Source organism: Macrotis lagotis, chromosome 3 (genome assembly GCF_037893015.1).
Source record: "Macrotis lagotis isolate mMagLag1 chromosome 3, bilby.v1.9.chrom.fasta, whole genome shotgun sequence".
In the NCBI taxonomy this organism is placed as follows: domain Eukaryota; kingdom Metazoa; phylum Chordata; class Mammalia; order Peramelemorphia; family Peramelidae; genus Macrotis; species Macrotis lagotis.
Window position 1 is genome coordinate 232,593,961 of NC_133660.1, and position 21,785 is coordinate 232,615,745.

General features: G+C 38.4%; 2 protein-coding genes across 2 annotated transcripts in view; one reads left to right on the forward strand and one right to left on the reverse strand.

The window, feature by feature from the left end:
- TSG101 (tumor susceptibility 101) overlaps positions 1–13,416 on the forward strand; it is an 89,420-nt gene extending 76,004 nt beyond the window's left edge. Inside the window, exons 8-10 of the mRNA XM_074230148.1 lie at positions 948–1,150; positions 12,231–12,470; positions 13,062–13,416. Of these exons, the coding sequence (XP_074086249.1) occupies positions 948–1,150; positions 12,231–12,470; positions 13,062–13,151 (533 nt within the window). The 3' untranslated portion in view covers positions 13,152–13,416. The remainder of the gene's footprint in view (positions 1–947; positions 1,151–12,230; positions 12,471–13,061) is intronic.
- Positions 13,417–16,878: 3,462 nt separating this feature from the next.
- Positions 16,879–21,785, reverse strand: part of LOC141518281 (L-lactate dehydrogenase A chain-like) — a 32,649-nt gene continuing 27,742 nt past the window's right edge. Inside the window, exon 8 of the mRNA XM_074230149.1 lies at positions 16,879–17,484. Coding sequence (XP_074086250.1) covers positions 17,320–17,484 — 165 coding nt within the window. The 3' untranslated portion in view covers positions 16,879–17,319. The remainder of the gene's footprint in view (positions 17,485–21,785) is intronic.

Genomic DNA, 21,785 nt, shown 5'->3' on the forward strand with positions numbered 1-21,785 from the left:
TCAGTGAAAAAGTTGAAGGTTATTGATACTTAGGAAAAGCTATTTGTTCAAAAGAGAATTTATTGGGGGAAATAATGTTTTGATCCAAAATATGTAAGGAAACCAATTAAACTTAACCCAGGTTAAAAGAAGGGCTATATGGGGGGCAGCTAGGTGGCGTACTGGATAAAGCACTGGCCTTGGAGTCAGGAGTACCTGGGTTCAAATATGGTCTCAGACACTTAATAATTATCTAGCTGTGTGTCCTTGGGCAAACCACTTAACTACATTTGCCTTGCAAAAACCTAAAAAAGAAAAAAAAGGGCTATGTGGACTGAGAACTCTGAAGACTCAGATTGAAAATAAGCATAAATTTACCAGCTTCTCCTGGGATGTTACTCTCTTTTGTTTAGCTATTCATTCCTTGTATTTATGTGTCTGTTGTTAAGCAAACATCAAGGTAGCCTTAGGGAAAAAGCCATATAAATTAGCTTCAGCATATTTAAGGAACCCTGGAAATTTTATGTATTTTTGGAACTCTGGATTTTATAATCAGGGAAATGTGACTTCCAGTTCAGAATTGAGTATGCAAATATGTCTAGCTTGGTTTATTAAGTTTTTAAATTTCTTGGAATAAAATCTGCCTTTTACCAAAGATTGAAATGCATGAAATTAGTGAAACAACTATATACCTTCTTAAAGAAATGGTAAAGGGGGGAGGGGGGCACACTGGGGTTTGTATAATTTTATTATCTTTGTTGTCAGTAATAAATCATACTCTTTAGGTGTTTTGGAGCTACTGATGTTCAACTATCGTTTTAAGATTTTTGCATTGTTTCTAAAGAAATGTAACATTTGCCTTGAATTATTTTATTCTTTCTTTTCAGTGTGCTGATGAAAGGTCCCTAAGAAAGGAGTATAGCTAATAGGAGGAAATGAACCAATCATATTTTCATTTTATCCTACAGGTCCCAGCAGGGATGGCACAATCAGTGAGGACACCATCCGAGCCTCTCTCATTTCAGCAGTTAGTGACAAGCTGAGATGGCGAATGAAAGAGGAGATCGATCGTGCCCATGCCGAGCTCAATGCCTTAAAGCGAACAGAGGAAGATCTGAAAAAAGGGCACCAGAAACTGGAAGAGATGGTGACCCGCTTGGATCAGGAAGTGGTGAGTAGTAAGACCTGCTCTCTCCAAACTAAAATTGCTTTCATCTTAAAACTTATCCTACTTATTATCCTACTTATTCCACAGTGAACCATCCTTGGCCCCTTTCCAGTTAGAATATTCCGCCCTCCCTATGGCCTCTTCCAGGCTTTCCTTCCATAACATCCAGTAACTTCTTTGAGGTTCATTCAGTCCATATTTTTATACCTCAGTCCAGATTCTGGGAACTTACGAAGAGTTCAGTTCATTTCCTATGACCTACCCCTCACCTTAACTACACACAGATATCTTGCTGTCATTCTCAAGCATTCTACTTCCATGTTCATAAACTGAAATTTCCTTATCTCATCACAGATTGCAATAATTCCTCCAATCTTTCCACTCCTCATTTCTTTCCTAGGCCATCACCCTGCATGTACTTTCAGCTCCCTTTCCCAGATTGATCCATTGGTGAACCAAAACTCTTCTGTATACTATAGTTTCTGTGTCCTTTTGAAGATCTTAGCTGCTAAGCCTTAACTTTGGATTGCTCCCATCATATGCTACCTTTACTCCCACACTTGGGTGGAAGGTAGAGAAAAATTGAGCAAAACTTTGCTACCTGGGTCTATTATAAATTCATTGTGGCAAGACAGTCCTTTTAGATGTCTTTTCTCTATTTACTATCTCATTCATCAGAGTAATTTTTTTTTCTTTGCAAGGCAATGGAGTTAAGTAACTTAACCAGGTCACATAGCTAGGTAATTATTAAGTGTCTGAGGTCAGATTTGAACTCATGTCCTCCTGACTCCAGGGCCAGTGCTCTATCCACTGCACCACCTAGCTGCCTATTGTTGTTTTTTTAGTTTGTTTTTGGGTTTTGCAACAGAGTAACTTTTTTTAAACCTGAAAAATTCCTGCTCAAACCTCAAAACTATTCTTCCTGCCCCACCTTGTTCATTGAGAACCTTGCCTCATATCATTGATCATTGAAATATCAAGTCCATTTACTAAGAACTCCTTCCTTTTTCTCTTCTACTATCTCATCCTTGGTCCCCTTCTTTTTCTCCCTATGTGCTGTTTTTGTTCAATAATCTAATTAACTCTCATTGATTTCATGATCATCTCTCTACAGATAAATCTTAGATCTATATTTCAACCCTTTTCTTTTTAATGACCTTCAGTCTTGCATCTACGGCTATCTGTTGAACATTTTAAATCATAGATTCTGTAACTGTCTTAATCCTATTTAACATGACTAAAATGAAAATAATCTTCTCCCCCCCCTAAAAAAAACACAACTCCATAATACCCTCTCTGCCTAACGGAATTCCTTTTTTTTCTTTTTTGGAATTCCTTTTTATCATACCATCTTTGTCATAGTCACCAAGGTTCCCAAACTGTGTGTCATCCTTGACTTAACCCCACTCTTCCCTGATCTCCATAATCAAATCATTTGCCACATCCTTTCATTGAGAAAAGAGATGCTATAGGGTCACACTAAAGGATAAATTACATTAGTGAAGCATAGCTGCAGAGCAACCTAATAAACACAGTAGGGTGAAAAAATATTGAGCCACTTGAGAAGCCCCTAAAAGAAGAGCTGGCAAAATTCCCTCCCTTTAATGTCAGAAGTATTGCATGCTTTTTAACCAAAGAAAGGTGTAATTTGGTGATATTGTCAGGAAGATAAATACATTTGCAACTTTCTTCTTTAAAATACTTTTTTTTAGGGTCTCAAAATATTTCACGAACATAAGACAGATAGTGTTTTAAAAACCTATTATACTGACAGATCATTTTTAATACAGTTTCACTTAGAATAGAGGTTCTATATTTACAAATATGAAGGATGTACTCTGGTGTAATTTTGGACTCTCCTTGTCCACTGACTCCTTTCCCTTTGCTTGCAAACATACTTTACACACCCAGTTACAAAAACATAATCTTTCTAACCCATCCTGATACTGCTTTCCATTCTCTTCTGTTTAACCTACCAAGCTTATCAAAAGAAATTGTCTTCATTTGGAATTTTTCTCAAAGAATTTTGATAAACTACTGATTGCCAAATTCCTTGGCCTTTTCTCCAACTTTCTTTGACATCTCACTTGCATTTGACACTGTTGACTACTAACTTTACTGGTTATTCTCTTATCCCTTAGTTTCAAAGGCACTATTTGATCCTAATTCTTCTCTGATTTCCTGAGTCATCCTCTTCCCAGGCTCTTGAGGTTTGTAAAACTGACTAGGCATGCTGCTCCCCCTACCCAGAATCATTTCTAACTTCTTGTTGCAGACTACATATTATTGTCTATCATAGTATGGCCCCCACCTTATCTTTCCAGCCTTGTGATGGGACATCCTCTTCCATTCAGTATGTTCAAACCGTAAAGGAGGACTATTACCTGACCATTACCTGGCATGCTTATTTTGCCTCCCTCCTCAACTGTCCCTTCTATGAAGCTATGTAGCTTAAATGTCATATTTTTTGTCTATTATCTCCCCATTAGATTGTAAGCTCATTAAGGACAGGAATTGTTTTTTGCCTTTCTTTCCCTAGCGCTTCATACAGTATCTGGCATTTAGCAGGCAATGTTTATTTATTGAAAGATTCAAAGGGTTTAAAAGATAAAAGTTATTTAAAAGCAGTTGGAAAAGGTGGAGTTTAATTCCAGAATGTTTTATATTTGATTCTGAAAATATTTGGGAACCTCAAGTCTTTTTTTGGGGGGGGGGGGTTGTTCAGATCCTTCCTTTGAAGGGATAAATTGAAGTGGAAGAGACTTTGCATGGCAGTAGTCTAGGAGAAAGATGAGAGCCTACACTAGTGTTGCAGCTGTGTGACTACAGAAGAGGGTGTGGGGTGTGTTCAGGAAAGACTAGAACCTCTGGTGTGAGGGCTGCTTTCCACCTTTTTGTCCACCTGAGCCACCTCTCACCTATGGCTCCAGGAAGCTATGGCTTGCCCAGCAGTAGCAGACAGGTAAAATCAGGATGAGGATGACTGAGTCTCAAATCCATCTACCCCAATCATATGAAGACTTCATCAAGAGCCATCACCTGGTGTCTTGACTTTGACTTTGAAAGAGAGTGACTCCAACAACTTTGAACAACTCTGCCTCACTTTAGGAATGGTAAAATGGCATGGATTTTATCTCAAACCCTTTGGCAACAGGCAAGTGACAAAGCAGCAGGTGTGAATACACTGGGAGCTGTGGTCACATCCCTGCACACAGGCAGCCAAGGCCACAGGGTCATATTCTCAATGGAAACAGCAGTGGAATTCAGCAGCCACCCCTCCCCCAGGATGTCTGGTCACCATGCTAAGTTGCCCAACCCTGACCACAGCACTCGAGGATTCCACCCTGTGGTCAAAACACAAAAATGTACAAAAATTTCTTCAAAGATGATTCCACTCACATGGAATGTTCACAGACTGATAGACAGCACAAGATCCAATAGACCTGAAAAATGAACAGCTCTTATTGTGAGAGATAACTCAGGTATCATATCCAAATAACAGGCTGGCAAAAGAAGCCAGCTCACTGAAGTCAGAGCTGGAGTCACGGTTTTCTGGAAAAGCAGCATTGAAAAGAAACACTGTGAAGCTGAGGTAGGGTTTTGCTCAGACTACCAGGGAGGCAACAGCAGGGGTCACCTTCTACTGAAGACTTAAGCATCTGATGACCTTCTCATCACCAATACTGTCTTCCATTTACCTAAACACATTAAGACTTCTTGGATGCACTCCCAAAGCAAACTGGAATCTAATAGATGGTGTGATTGTAAGGAGAAGAGAGAGGGACAGGATGTAAGAGTGACAAAGTCAATGTGTGGTGCAGAGTGCTGGAATAATAACTAGTCAAATATTCACATTCAACCAAAGCATGATGTTTTCAGCCATGTTTTATCCCAAGGCAAAATGATTACTGGAAGAATTGCACTAGAAGTACAAGTCTGAGAGGGAACAGTTTGTTGCCAAATTGGAGAGAAAGCTGAGTGAGCCAACCCCCAGCAACAATGGAATAGAAAAGGAGTGGCAGCTTTCAGAGATCTGGGGTACAGCACTTTATTTGTTATTTGTTCTGGGTTAGAGCACTCAGAAACACCAATACTGGTTTGATGAAAATGAGGAGGAAATACAGAAGCGGCTACATGAAAAGCAAGAACTCCAAAGGGTTTACCAGCAGTTTCATCCATTTCTAAGAAGGTAACATTTAATTACATCAAAAGTAAAGTACAAGAGGAGCTTAGAGAGAGGCAGGACTCTATACTCAGTAAGAAGGCAGATGAAATTCAATTTAGTAACAAACCAAAATGATTTTAAGATGCTCTGAAAGCTATAACTACTCAGTGCTTGCAATATTCTCAACAGACTGTCATTAAACAACGCTGAGGCCATTGATCATTTACCTCAAGTTGAAGTTTATCCATCCTTAGCTGAAGTACCAACTGCTGTTTTGAAGACCATTAGCTTTCATGTGGTAAAGCCTGGTGCTGATTCTGCTCCAGTTGAGATAAGATGAGGGATCCAATCCTCAACCAAAAGCTGATTGAATTTTCTAGGTTATATGGCATGAAGTTATTTCCTCAGACTTCAAAGATGCCTCCATTGCCCTTCTCTATAAAGGTGAAGAGAATAGATTGCCCTGGGACAATCTCTTAGTCATTGCTAGTAAGATTGTTGCTGGAATCCTTCTCAATAGGCTAGTCCTTCACCTGGTAGGTGCTCACCTCCCTGAGAGCCATTGTGACTTCATAAAGGGTCAAGGAGCAATCACTATGGTGTTTGGGGCCCAACAACTCCAGGAAATATGCCAAGTGCAGAACAAAGTTTGTGGATCTGACCAAGACCTTTCATCAGTCATGAGGGCTTAAATGTTAAAATGTAGTTGCCTGGGGAAGTTCATCACTATTGTACATCACTTTCATGATGGCACACTTGCCCAGGTTCTGACAATAGTGGACGATGCTCTCAAGATTTCCTCGTCACTAATGAAATGAAATAAGGCTGTGTCCTTGCTCTTGTGCTTTTTTAGCATGATGTTTTCAGTCACGTTATCACACACCTTCAGTGAGGATGAAAATGGCCTCAGGTCAGCTTGCCACACTGATGGCAAATTCTTCAACTTGAAAAGACAAGACAAGACCAAAGTAGAGGGAGTGTTGGTGCAGGATCTTAAGTTTGCATTTGATTGTGCCTTCAATGCAGCAAAGTTGGGATCTGATTCTCTGCTCCTTGTGCTAATTCTGGCCTAACAATTAACACCAGGTGCTCCATCAGCCAGCACCACATCATCCATATATGGAATCATTAGTTACAGCAAATGGAAAAATTTTGAGTACTGTAGACAATTCATCTACTTTGGCAATGCCCTTTCCAGGGAGGAACCCATTGAGAATTAGGTGGGCGCACTACTTTGCCAGAACTAGCTCACTATTTGGGAAGCTTTGAAAGAAAGTGTGGGAACTTTCACAGGCCAAGAGCTTACAGGGATCAGAAAAAAATGATACATGGACATCCTCAAGGTTTTTCTTAAGAACTTTGGAATGGGGAGCAGCTAGGTGGCACAGTGGAGAGAGCATTGGCTTTGGAATGGGAGACTCCAGCACAGTACCACCCAGCCATGGTATGCCTTCATTAGAGATGATGCAATGCTCCATGAGCAAAGTAGAATTGAAGTAGCTCAAAGGAAACATAAGATAACCAAGTTTAGAGAATTCAGCCCAGATGTGTGATATGTAATAGAGCATTCTGAGTCCACAGTCGTCTGATCAGCTACATTCAGACATACTAAAAGACTCTTAACATAGTAATTCTGTTTAGTTCTTCTTAGAGAAGGTTAAAAAAGACTTAGCAACAGATTAGATATATAGAGAGGAGTGAAGAGAATGACACCAAGGTTTTACAGGCCTGAGTGTCAAAAAGATGGTATGTTTGAAATTAATGGAGTTTTCTAGTCCTCAGAGGGTTTGGGGAAAAAATTATTTTCTGTTTTGAACTTATTAAACGAGTTTGAGATTCAAACTGGATATCCTGTAAGATAATATATAAGACCTCACATCCCACCTGAATTTATACATATTTGTACTTCATTGTTTAAATGCTGTCTGTCTGATGATGAGCTCTTGGTGGGCAAGGGCAATCCTGCCTTTCTTTGCCTTCTCAACTTCTTGTGCCTGGAACTCGGGAGCAAGACAACAGTTGGAGAAGTCAAGGCCCCTTGGCAGCACGGCAGATAATCAAATGAGGGCAACCAGCAGTATTCATTGGTTTAGATTTTTGCTTCTTCTGTGAATACCTTCAACAAAGTGTTGTGAACCATTGGAGTAATTTAAAGCCCTAATAATATTCTTTTATTTGTCTAATATTCATTAAGTTGTTCCAGGACCCAGGATGTTGGAATAAGCAGTAAATTTCCATGATTATCTCATATTGATTCCCAAAGTCCTGGAATAGCAGAACCAGAAAACCAATGGGGTGGAACAATCCTTTAATCCAAGGGAAATCAGCAAGGAAAGTCCACCTCACTTGGCTAATAGTCCAGGACAAAAAGCATTCCAGCCAGCCCACCCTGCCAAACCCAGCAGGAGCTTCTGAACACCAGTGTGGTGGTATTGGGAGGCTCCACCAGGAACCCCACATATCTTAACATAGCCAAAGGGAACTGGGCTTCAGCACATCCCCAGGCACACTGGCAGACTTCTGAGGCCACCCAGCCACATGCTTCAGAGCAGCCCCAGGGATATTCTTCACTGGTCTAGCACATGCCAGAAACCACCCCCAGGACATCCAGGTGAGCTACCAGGACCCTGTGCAGCAGCACCAGCTAAAATCTTACCACCACTACTTCCTCATTGCAGCTTCAGACATGAAAATCCCTTGTGAGCAGTGCAACATAAACAACCAAGAAGCCCAAGGCAAGTGCCCCTTCCACCCTGAAAGAGAGTTCAAATTTAAAAGAAAGGAAAAAGACCTTTGAAAATTATGGTTGACAGAGACAACTGGGACCATGATTCAGTGCCAAAACACGGGGCAAAATCTGCCCAAAGAAAAATGGGAAGTGGTCTCAAAGCTACTCCTAGGAAGAACTCCTAGAAAAGTCATATAAGGGAGGGGTGGAGAGAAGGTTGACAAAAAAAAATGAAAGTGATTTAAGAGAATTATGGAAAAAGAAAACCGCTTAAAAGAGTAAAATTAACCAAATGAAAAAGGACATAAAAAAATACACCATATATATATATATATATATAAAACAAGTACAGTTGGCAAAATGGAAAAGGAAGTACAAAAGTTCACTGGGGAAAACAATTTTTAAAAGGTAGAATTGAGCAAATGGAAAAACTCCCAAGGCACATTATAGCCAAATTACAGAATTATCAAGTAAAGGAACTAAGACTATAACCAAGATTCACCTACCCAGCAAAATTAAGCATAAAATACTCCAAGAGAAAAATGAGCATTCAATGAAATATTTCAAGCTTTCATAAGATCAGAATTGGCCAAAAAATTTGACCTCTAGTTCCAGGATCCAAGGGAAGCTTAGTATAGCTAGAAGAAATACACATAGAGAGAGGGTGTGGGTATAAGTTGAACTGGATGGAATAAGAAAAAAATAAGGGATATGAGAGGTATAGGGTTATTTCACATGAGGTGTAAAAGACCCATTAGCTGGAGAAAGGCAAGGTGGGTTAATGGGCATCATTTGAACCTTACTCTCATCAGCATAGTCTCAAAGAGAGAATAACATATAGAGTGAGTTGAATGTCTTGATGGACAGGAAGGAGAATGGGGGTAGTAGAAGCAAAATGATAAGGAAAGGATAAAAGGAGAACATGAACAAAAGGAAGAAAAATAGAAATGGAGGGACATACAGAATAATCACAATATGAATGGGATGAAATCTTCCATAAAAATGAAGTGGATAGCAAATTGGTCCACAAACCAGAATCCTACAATAAATCAGAGACACATAGTAAAGGGTAAAAATCTATTACATTTCAGCTGAAGTCAAAAAAAGCAAGGGGAGCAATCCTTATCTTAGACAAAGTAATAAACAAGGAAGTAACAATAATAAAAATATATACCAATTGGTATAACATCCAAATTCTTTTTTTTTCCCGTTGTTTTTTTTTTTTTTTTTTTTTGGTTTGTTTTTTTGCAAGGCAGTGGGGTTAAGTGACTTGCTGAAGGTCACTCAAGTATCCAAAAGCAGATATGAATTCAGGTCTTTCTGATTTCAGGGTGGGTGCTCTATCCATTGCGCCACCTAGCTGCCCCAGCATCCAAATTCTTGAAGGAAAAGTTAAGTGTCATGACCAAATAGAAATTTAAAAACTTTTGCACAAACAAAACCAATGTAACCAAGATTAGAAAGAAAACAGAAATCTGGGAAATAATCTTTATAAAATATATAAAGAACTGAGTCAAATTTATATGAATATAAGCCATTTCCCCAATTGATAAATGGTCAAAGCATATGAACACACTGTTTTCAGATGAAAAAATAGCTATTGCCATTTTTACTTCTGATTAGAGAAATGCAAATAAAAACCTCTGGAGTACCACCTCACACCTATCCTTGGCTAGTATGACAACCCCCCCCCCCCAAAAAAAAATGTTGGAAAATATGTGGGAAAATTGGAACACTAATTGTAGAAAACAATTTGGAACTATGCTCAAGATCCATAAAACTGTGCAATGATCTTTGATCCACAATGCCAATACTAGGTCTGTATATCCCAAAGAGATCATAGAAAGGGGGAAAAGATGCACAAAAATATGGTGGCAAAATTTGGGGAAAAGCATAGATGCCGAGGGGCAGCTAGGTGGCACAGTGGATAAAGCACCAGCCCTGGAGTCAGGAGTACCTGGGTTCAAATCCGGTCTCACTTAATAATTACCTAGCTGTGTGGCCTTGGGCAAGCCACTTAACCCCATTTACCTTGCAAAAAACCTAAAAAAAACAGTATAGATGCCATCAATTGGAGAATGGCATGGAAATATTTTGCAGTAAGAAATGAAGGGGCAATTAGATAGTATAGTGGATAGAGCACCAGCCTTGGACTCAGGAGGACCAGAGTTCAAATGTGACCTCAGATACTTAATGATTACCTAGCTGTGTGACCTTGGGCAAGCCACTTAACTCCATTGCCTTTAAACAAAATTTTTTTTAAATGAAGGTGCAGATTTCAGAAAAACCTGTAGAGACTTGTACATACTGAAGCATAATGAAATGAACAGAACCAGAATATTATACACAGTATCCACAACATTTTGTGATGATCAACTCTTCCCAACAACACAGTGATCCAAGACAAGTGCAAAAAAGATTTATGGGGGCAGCTAGGTGGCGTAGTGGATAAAGCACCGTCCTTGGAGTCAGGAGTACCTGGGACCAAATCCAGTCTTAGACACTTAGTAATTACCTGTGTGGCCTTGGGCAAGCCACTTAACCCCATTTGCCTTGCAAAAAAATCTAAAAAAAAGATTTATGAAAGTGCTATCCACATAGATTCTGAAAGAAGATCAAAACATAGTTTTGTCACTTATTCTTTTACATGTTTTTCCCCTTAATTGTGTTTATTCTTTCACAACCATGATTTATATGTAAGTATATTTTACCTGTATAAACTGAAGAGAAGGGAGGGAGGGAAAAAGATAAATTTGGAACTCAAAATCTTGTAATGAAAGCTTTAAAATTTTCTTGGCATATAATTGGGGAAATAAAATATTGCATTGTAATAACTATAGTGATAAATAGCTTTAGCTCCCAAAAGATCCATATTAGAATTTACTAACAATTGTAAAACATAAAATTTTATTTTGCCCATTTTAAGAAATTTGAAAAAATACTTTATGTGGAATTTTCTGTGAGAATTTAAAGGTCTATAAAAACTTAATGCTTCGAATTCTGCCTCTATCATGTCCCTACCATCTTTCTGTCATTTGACAAATTACTTAACTCCTCAGTTTCCTATCTGTAAAAAATCAAAATTATAATAGCACATATACCTGTTAGGGTTCTTGTGAGGATCAAATACAATAGCATGCAAAAGTTCTTGGCAAATTTTAAAATGCTCTGACAGCCCCAAGGCAGTGATTATTAATGTCTTAATTCAAAGGAGGTGAGAGTTCCAGAGTAGTTCCAGAGTTATCTACTCTTTCCACTCAATCTACCATGTTTTCATCGTCACATTTTAAGAATTACATGAATCAGTCAAGAGGAAATTGGGAAAGGGCATAGGAGAGCATGCCAGAACTGACTGGAAAAGCTAGGCATGCTTTGTCTGTCAAAGACCTGATGTAGAGACTGATCTTCGTGGAAATGGTTTTTTCCTCTTCTACGTCTTATGGTGGAATTGGAAGCAATTGGTAGAATTTTCAGAGAATGTTTAGTGTAAAGATAAGGGTAGGATTAGAGTAAGAAACCGAGCTCTCTAGAAGTGGAAAAGGCTGAAGAGGTCATGGACTTACCCCTTGAGATCTTAGAAATCTAAGTAATGTGAACTCACTCTAGTCTTTTATGTATGCAGTATAGGTTTTTTTTTTTTTTTAAGTTCATTGGGATTGTATTCAGAGCTAGAAAAAGTAAAAGAAAATCAAGTCCAGCCACCAAAGGGGAAGAGTTCCCACATCCACTGTTACTTGTCACTTTAGGGGACACCAGACATTTCATCTTTTTAGGATCAGAAAAGTTCAATATGTAGTCTGCATGGAAGACCTCATTTTTTTTTAGAAGAATCTTCCCATTTTTCATTTTCTGATGTGAAAATAGCTGCCAATTGTGTAATACAGAGGACTTTTATGTCTGTATAATTCTCATAGCCAGGCTTCCTATATCAGACTGTAACTAGATTATTCACTGAGCATTGCTCAGTACATACCTTTGTTTGGCTTACCTTCCTCCCCTCCCCCCTTGAAGTTTATTTTAATGTTCATTTAATTTCTCATATTTGTTTTACTATGGTTTTTTTTCCTACTAAGATCCTATAATGTGAGGTAACTCCCAGTTGTTTCTCTGACCAAATTTGTTTCAAGGAGGGGACATCTAGTATTTCATAAAATATTAAATTGTTAAATTTAAAATCATCTTCTTTGTAGGCTGAAGTTGATAAAAACATTGAATTACTGAAGAAAAAGGATGAAGAGCTCAGTTCTGCTTTGGAGAAAATGGAAAATCAGTCTGAAAATAATGACATAGATGAAGTTATCATTCCCACAGCCCCTCTCTACAGACAGATCCTAAACTTGTATGCAGAGGAAAATGCAATTGAGGATACCATCTTTTACCTGGGGGAAGCCTTAAGAAGGGGAGTGATAGACCTAGATGTCTTTCTGAAGGTAAGCTTTAGAAGTTCCTTGCCTAGCTCTTGACTAACAAGCAGCACTAACACTCACCTTAGAAACGACCTGGCCCAGACCCATTTTACAATTGGATAAATGGAGGTCTAGAGTGCTGTGGGTCTCATAATATGATTTGCAGGTGTCCACTGGATTCAGGCTGGTTAGTGACCCTGACCCGAGCCCTTTGGCCTTCAGATCATAGGCTGATGACATCATTGGTCCAAACAAAATTTTCTTTTTAAATATTTAGCACATAGGAACCTAGAGTCAGTAATGTTTATAACTCTGAAGGGAAACACTGTCCCAACCAACTGCCAGAGTAAACTTGTCTAGGTCCGAGCCTCAGACCCACCCCACTCCCACCCTCTGTGGGATTGGAGGGCTTGGTTCTACTGCTGGGGTGGCCTCATCTGTAAAAGGGAGAGTAGGACTATATGGCCTCTAGCTCCCTGCCTCCCATCTATACATTCTTGACCTAAAAGTGCTGCTCTTGAAAAAGCTGTTTGTTCTCAGACTCCTGCTGCTGTGGCCTCAGCTGCTCATGCTTCTCTTCTTTGGATCTCACTACAGAAACTTTTCCCTCCACAGCATGTTCGACTTCTATCCCGGAAACAGTTTCAGCTAAGGGCATTGATGCAGAAAGCACGGAAGACTGCAGGTCTCAGCGATCTCTACTGAATTCCCAGAGAGCAGCTAGGGATGAGCTTTCCCTCCGACCACAGTCTTGTTTTCTTTCTCTTCCTGTCAGTAGGTGCCCAGAATAAGTTATTGCAGTATCACTCAAGTGTAAGATATTTTGAATCAATAATATATTTTCTGTTTTCTTTTAGTAAAAAGACTGGCTTTTATTAATAATGCACTTTCTATTCTCTGTAAACTTTTTGTGCTGAGTGTTGGGACTGATTATGCTGAATAAAATTTGTTGCATATTTTTTTTTCTTCATTCTTCTGGAAATAAGTGTATTAATCCACACTACACCACCCACTTGAGTTTCTCTAAGCTACAGTTGTGCCCAGCCCTTTCCTTTCCAGTCAATTATATTTCATGGTAATAAACTACACAGAAATTACTGTCATATCATTCGGCCAGTTAGACCCGACTGCTTGGGAAGGGGCCGCTGCCATTCATTACCTAAGCAAACAAACTGATGCCAGTTTGTGTTACGTAGTGTCCCACAGATTCTAATAAGTGTTTAGAGAAGTCTCAAGCAACACACACACACACACACACACACACACACACACACACACAGACAGTGACTCAAAAAAGGTTAAAAGAATTAGACTAGATTCAAGATCAAAGGGCTTTAATTCATTTAGGTCTTGTCTCTCCTTTTTAAAAGGCAGAAAACACACTTGAAGATGTACCTTTACACAGCTGGGATCAACACTACAAACCTTTCAGTTCTGCCACAATAGTCCCAACTTTCATCACCCCTCAATGGTTTTTTCTAGTCAAGCCCTTCTCTGCCTACTCCATCTATTAACCAGTCCCCCTCTGCTCTGCCCTATTTTCAACAAACCCCCTTATATCATCAAAGTTTTCTCCTCCAACTTCTTCACCCTCACTTTAATGGAACATCAAGGACAAGAGGCCCCTTTCAGACTCTTCACTGGTGACTGGTTTTCTTCTGCTTCACAATGAGGTGGCATGACCACATTCCTCACTGACCTTTTACTTTGAGGTCCTGGCAATACCTCATGATCAAGTCTCCCAACTTTTGGAATGTCTTACACCCCATTCTCACTTGTCATCCTTAGAGAGTTAGATATTCTCCTTTTTGGGCCCTGATAGTCACAAATCAGAACCCCATCCATCTCTTGGAATGCCAAGAATTGGGACTTTGAAGTCATGTTCTATAAGCCTAATGTTTCTCTTCCTGTTGCTCCTCTTACATTCTTTACATTTACTGTTTCATTTTGACCCCTAATCCATTCCAGTTCTTCCTCTTGGAGGCTTATTTGTCTCTATGTCAGTCCATCACATTCATAGTATTGAATTGGTTTAATCACTCTGAAAAGCAGCTTGGTGGAATTACCAAGTTACTATGTATGCCCCAACTAGGCTGCTACCCAAAAGAAGATCAAAAAAAGAAAAAGACCTATAAGTACAAAAATACTTGAGCTCTTTTCATAGTAGTAAAAAATTGGAAAACTGGGGCAAAATATGAGTGTGATGAAATTTTACTATGACATAAGAATCTTAAGAGCAAACTGAGAAGACCTTCCTTTATGTTTACAGACTAGAATGAGCAGATTGAAGAGAAAAATGTTTTAATAACATTGTAGAGAAAAATAGCTTTGAAAGACTTGAAAACTTTCATCATTAGAATGGTAGACGACCACAAGTCCAAAGGACTGAAGATGAAGCCCAACACATGACGACTGCCAGAGCAATGATGAATTTAAAATAGAGAAAGCTTATGAGGTATGGTCAGATTGGTTTTTCAGTGATTGAATAAAATGCACTATATATATAATTAAAATTATACTACCTAATAAACTCTTGCCCAGTAGTCTTTCTGCCATTCTCTAGCTGCTGCTAATCCTCATTTCTGAGTAAAGCCCCCACCATTTGATTCTTACATTACTATTTCAGAGTATTAAGTCATATTAGATTTTATGTATTGCATATTATGATTCCAAATCTTGAGTTCCCCTCACTGATTTTCAACAATTCTACTCTATCCTTCTAAAATTTTATTTCCCAGTGACTTTTTAAGGCAATCTTTTCCTAACCCATTTTTCTGTTCTCAGAGCAGATGATTTAGCCTCTTCACTGAGAAAACTTTCTTCAAAATTCCACATGACATTATCACAACTAATTTGGCCCATCTTTCACCTAACCTTCGCTTGAAACATCCAAGGGAAAATCCACCTACAGGCAGTACAATCCATTTTTGGGTAGCTCTAATAGGAAACTGATCTTCAATATACAGCTTAAATTTGATTTGCAACCATCTGTTTTTTTCTGCTTCTCTCCGGAGCATAATCAAGCGAGCTTAATTGGGACAGTTATGCCTCTGCGGAGTCTTTTCTAGGCTAATGAATGCCCAATTCCTTCAGATGATTTTTATGACATGAACTCAAGGCTCTTCACCATTTTGGTTTCCCTCCTGGAACAAGGAATTCCCTTTACATATCACTGTCCTTAAAAACTATTATACTGAGGCAGCTAGGTGACACAGTGGATAGAGCACTGGTCCTGGAGTCAGGAGGACCTGAGTTCAAATCCAGCTTCAGACACTAAATTACCTAGCTGTGTGGCCTTGGGCAAGCCACTTAACCCCATTGCCTTGCAAAAAAAACAAAAAATTAACACTTTTGGCTCTACACAAGTACTGAGGCAATTTTTTTTACTGTACAAATGCATCTTTTTTTTCCATTGAAACTTTTCAGAAAAATATTTTATAAAAGTAAAAATTTTTTCTCCATAATCATATATAACATTGGTTTGAATAAGCTGTGAGGAGCATGAAATAAAGGAAGGGCTTAAAAATACGCATTTATAAAAATTCAGATTTAAATACTGATTGTGTTTCACTTATACTCCAGGCTACTTTTTTCTGTTTTTAGTGAAGTAAGAGTCATCTACCATCAAGATTCATAATCTTTACCCTGAGGGTCCTTAAAGTAGGGAAGCTCTGGCAGGGACAGAGAGCAGAAGAAGACTATCATTTATATGTACAAGTTGCCTCTTTAGCTCTAACTTTTTAATATTTCACTTTTCTACATCCCATAGAGAGACACTGTAGAAATGGACGCCATTTCCAGATGTACTGAACCAAATTGGGTCAAAGTAGAAACCACCAGACCCTTCTTCATAGATGTGGATCTCTGCTCTGTAGTGTCTATAAAGTCTACCAGTCTCTTTAAAGGGCTGAAGAGGCTTGGTAACCCCTTCACTCACCACAACTACTCTTCACTCTTAGATTGTTTAATTTTTTCCTGGGTAAGACAGTTCAAGCTACTAAGTAACATTGGGGTTGTAATCTGTTCCAATGAAAAAAAAGTTCATCCTACCTTCCAAAAAACACTATAGATTCTAAAGCATTGATTGAGGAAAAGTAACAGGTTACTCTTTCAATTCTTCAGAAAAATTAAACATTTGGTAAATCCCTCTCCAATGCAAAAAAATAAAAAGATATGTTACAAGTTAATGATTCCCCCCCCCCCAACCTAGTAAGGGGGGTATTTTTCCACCTTAAAGACAACTCACAAAATGGTAGTATACTGCAAAGGATGCTTAAAATTCATCTAGTTGAGCTTTCTCATTTTACAAAAAAATCCCAAGAAGCAAAGCAATTTGCATCCAGGTCAGAAAGCTAACAAGTGGCAGAGGCTGGAAGTTCTGAAGCTATTCATTGTTGATCTGGTATTCCTTTAACATTTAGAAAAGTTTTTAAAAGCCCTCATGGTTCATGTATGCAAAACAACATTGCTTGGATACACAGAACATAAAATCTGATACAGACCAAAAGCAGTGTAAGAAGTGTATGTATATGGGTGTTAATGCTTTTAATATAAAATAAAAAGTTATCGATGGAGTGGATGGTTTATGTCCAAGAATTAACCAGCAATATTCTAACAAAAAGTTATTCTTCTAGACCAAAAGGCCAATGCAGCACATACAAGGCAGGAGGGGATACTTCATCAACCATTAAGTGACTGTACAAGATAGTATCCAGTATTACCCAGCAATCAATATAAAGGAACATAAGTCCAATTTCTTCAGTTTTTACATTTTTGCTTGGTGCTTAATCACAGGGCAAGTAAAAGATTTAACTGATACAAAAAGTTAAGCATATACAAGTCCTTTTCTTTAATGACAGAACATTAAATGACTTTACAACTTCAGTTGTTGCTGGGTCTCCCAGAGAGTAGCTCCACTCTTCCTTAAAAGAGCCTCCTCCTCAGGATTCAGATTTACCTTCAGAATATCTGAGATACCATCCTTTCCCAAAACACAAGGGACACTGAGAAAGACCTCTTCTTTTATTCCATATAAGCCCTGAAAAATAAAAAGATTATTATTATTATTCTTTCTGCAAATTAGAACCTGGGATCTTTAATAATCAGGAAATTGTTTGGCATAAGCAGCAAATGGTCATTTAAAAATATTGAAACCAGGGACTTTGAACAAAGATGATATGAAAACTTCTAGCCAAGTCAAGCTCCCCTCAAAAAAGCCCCCTGGCAAAGATTATAAAAGGTGACAAAAGAACTAGTACTACAACAGAGCCAAAGAGGAAAAGCCAACCAATCCAAGATTAGAAAAGGAGACAACACAAATCCTGAAGACCCTGTTCGTGGTCAGGAGGGCTCTGGGGGCCTACAGCCAAATCAAGCTTCCAGCAGGTGCCCACCTAAAAGCAGCCCCCAGTGTCCAAGGGGAAGCTGCTGTAGGACTGCAGCTCTAGCTGGGGTGCAAGGCTACAACAGAAGCAGCAGTCCACTACAAGCTGGGGACCAAGCAGGCAGGTCCAGGCCAGAACCCCCCACACACACACTGGCCCCTCGGGACAGGGCTGCCCAATCTAGGCAGAAGAGAGGGGGTCTAGCCCCAGCCCCAAGTGAAGAGGAAGGAAAGGATTGGAGACTAGGGGGATTCTGCTACCTCGAGAGCAGAAGAGACACAATGTAGAGAAGGAACAGAGCAAACCTTGGCCCTGCAGAAAATTCCAATATAGGAACTGAGGCTGGAGTAAACAAGAAAACTAACACAAGGAAGAAATATTATAGGTATTTTTTGCCTAAAGGTAAAAAAGTACAAGATAAGTATAAATATAGCCTTGGATAAGAGTGCCCTAGCAGCTAGGATTCCAAACACAATGGAAATTAAGCAAAAGGTAAAAGGAAAATTACAGTGCTTAAAAAAAAATCAGAAAAATGAATTTCTTAGAACAGGTGGAAAATAGTATATATAAAAAACAGATGGAACAAATAGAACTCAGTGACTCAACAAATAATAAATGAAAAAATCAGAAAGATATGCGAGGTATCCACTACTAGGATCAATGACTTCAAAAGATAAAAGAGATGGAATTTAAGAATTGAAGGACTCCCTGAAAAACATGACCAAGCAAAAAAACTTTATGAAACAAATTGTAAAAGGAAATCATCCAGATATTGGAACTAGAGGGCAAAGTAAAAATGGAAAGAAAATAACCAGTCACCACTTGAAATTGAAAATATTCTAGATTGTCTAAATTCAAAATCCAATTAGGACAAAGAAAAAAATTGCAAGTAGCCAAGAAAAACTAAAAATGCAAAATCCCAAGGAATCACAGGATCACACAAAAACATGCTAAAATGAAGGAAAGGAAATCTTGAAATAATAAGGCAAAAAAAGATGTAAAATCAGGAATAATTTACCCTGAAAAATTAAGAATAAAATTGAGGAGAGTGAAAGGAACAATAGATATTTGATAAAATATAGGCCTTAATGTTTCTCATAATAGAAATGTGCCAGAGGAAGAATATATAAGCATGGAAGGTTAGGCTAAAAGCACCTTATATCTGACCCAAGCAAAGACCAGACAAAATCGGATGTACAAATATATTCATTGCAACAGGAAAATAAGATCAGGTAGAAATAGATTTAAGAAGGGTAGAGATAATGAAGAGTTCATGTCATAAAACCAACTTCAATTACAAAAGGTGAATCATAAAGGAGGAAAAGTAAAATGAGGGAAAAAGAGAGTCAGCTCTCTGAGTCTGAAATGAAGAGAGGAAGGGAAAAAAGACAATCTGTTCACTCCATTAGGGATGATCAATCAATGCTGGTCCTATTCCTTTACCTTCTGCTCAAGATCAAGGGGGAGGAGGTAGAATATAGAGAGGAAAAACACTGACATCAGGCATTCTTGATAAAAAGATCAGAACAAAAATTTGTACAATGAAGGGGAAAGAACTTAGTGGAAAACATATGTACATCAATAAAAAGAGAAACAGCAGATGAATGTATTAGGCAACAACAAAAATTAGGGAAAAAAGGTTTAAATTCTCAAACACCAAAATAGAAATCCCCCCCCCCCCAAAAAAAATCAAAGGCGAGATCAATAAAACAATGTCAAAACAAAACACTAAAACTAGAAGTTGGTTTTATGGGAGGGGGGGGGGAGGGCAGGGAGCCAGTGCAGTGGTTTCTGGTGGTTAACTTGATTTAAAAAAAGAAACCAGCATCAAAAACAAAATAAGCGAATGCACTCCCAGTGAAGATGAAATCAAAGTTATTATTAGGAGTTATTTTGCCCAATTATCTGCCAGTACAACTGATAATCTTAGTGAAATGACTGAATGTTGATTAATATGTATATACACATACATAACATACAAAAATATGTGTGCATGTATTGCCCAGATTAATAGAAGAAGAAAACAGAATGCTTACCTTAGGAAAAAAAAAATTAAACCATAAATGAACTCCCTAAGAAAGAAATCCCCAATTTAATGAAAAAAGTACAAAAGAAGGGGGCTTAGCCCTACCTGATCTAAAATTATATTATAAAGCATCAGTCATCAAAACTGGTATTTGCTAAGAGGATGATGGATTAGTGGAATAGACTAAGTACAGTAGCAGGAAATGATTATAGTAATCTGCTGATTGATAAACCCAAAGAGTCCAGCTATTGGTATAAAAACTCTCTCTTTGATAAAAACTGCTGGGAAAATGGGAAGTTAGTATGGAAGAAATTTAGATTAGAACAACACCTCACACCCTTTACCAAGATAAGATCCAAATGGTTACAGGACTTAGACATAAAAAACAATACTATAAGCAAATTAGAAGATCAAGGACTAGTCTACCTGTCAGATCTATGCAAAGGGGAGCAGTTTATGACTAAGGAAGAGATGAACATCACCAAAAACAAACGATTTCGATTGCATTAAATTAAAAAGCTTTTGCACAGATAAAACCACTGTAACCAAGATCAAAAGAAATGTAGTAAATGTAGTAATTGGGAAACATTCTTTACAACTAATGTTTCTGACAAAGGACTCATTCTAAAATATACAGAAAACTGAGTCATATTTTTAAAACAAAAAGCCATTCCCCAATTGACAAATGGTCAAAGGATATGCAAAGGCAATTTACAGAGGAGATCAAAGCAATCCATAGTCATTTGAAAAATTACTCTAAATCATTACTTATTAGAGATGCAAATTAAAGCTTCTCTGAGGTACCACCTCACACCTCTCAGACTGGCCAATATGACCAGAAAGGACAATAATCATTATTGGAAGGCTTGTGGGAAATCTGGAATGCTATTACACTGTTGGTGGAGCTGTGAACTCATCCAGCCTTTCTGGAAAGAAATTTGGAACTACACCCAAAGAGGAACAAAAATGTACATACCCTTTGACCCAGCAATACCACTACTGGGTCTATACCCTGAAGAGATGATGAAAAAGTGTAAAAACATCACTTGTACAAAAATACTCAGAGCAGCCCTGTTTGTGGTGACAAAGAATTGGAAATCAAGTAAATGTCCTTCAATTGGGGAATGGCTTAGCAAATTGTGGTACATGTATATCACAGAACACTACTGTTCTATTAGAAACCAGGAGGGAGGGGTGGCTAGGTGATGCAGTGGATAGAGCACTGGCCTTGGAGTCAGGAGTACCCGAGTTCAAATCCGGCATCAGACACTTAATAATTACCTAGCCATGTGGCCTTGGGTAAGCCGCTTAACCCCATTGCCTTGCAAAAAATAAAAAATTAAATAAATAAAATTAAAAAATTAAAAAAAAAAGAAATCAGGAGGGACAGGAATCCAGGGAAGCCTGGAGGGATTTGCATGAACTGATGCTGAGCGAGATGAGCAGAACCAGAAGAACACTGTACACCCTAACAGCAACATGGGGGGTGATGATCAGCCTTGATGGACTTGCTCATTCCATCAGTGCAACAATCAGGGACAATTTGGGGCTCTCTTCAGTGGAGAACACCATCTGTATCCAGAGAAAGAACTGTGGAGTTTGAACAAAGACCAAGGACAGTATATTCCCTTTAATTTAGAAAAAAAAAACTGATGTTATTGTCTGATTTTGTTAGCTCTTTTACTTTTTTGTTTCTTAAGGATATGATTTCTCTGTCATCACACAATTTGGATCAATGTAAACATAGAAACAATGTAAAGACTGACAAATTGCTTTCTGTGGGGGGTGGGAAGTAAGAATGGGGGAAATTTTGTAAAACTCAAAATCTTTAATAGAAACAAAAAAGGAAAGAAATCCCCAGATCAATGAATTTACAAGCAAATTTCACCAAACATTTAAGAAACAATCCCAATACTATATATCAACTGG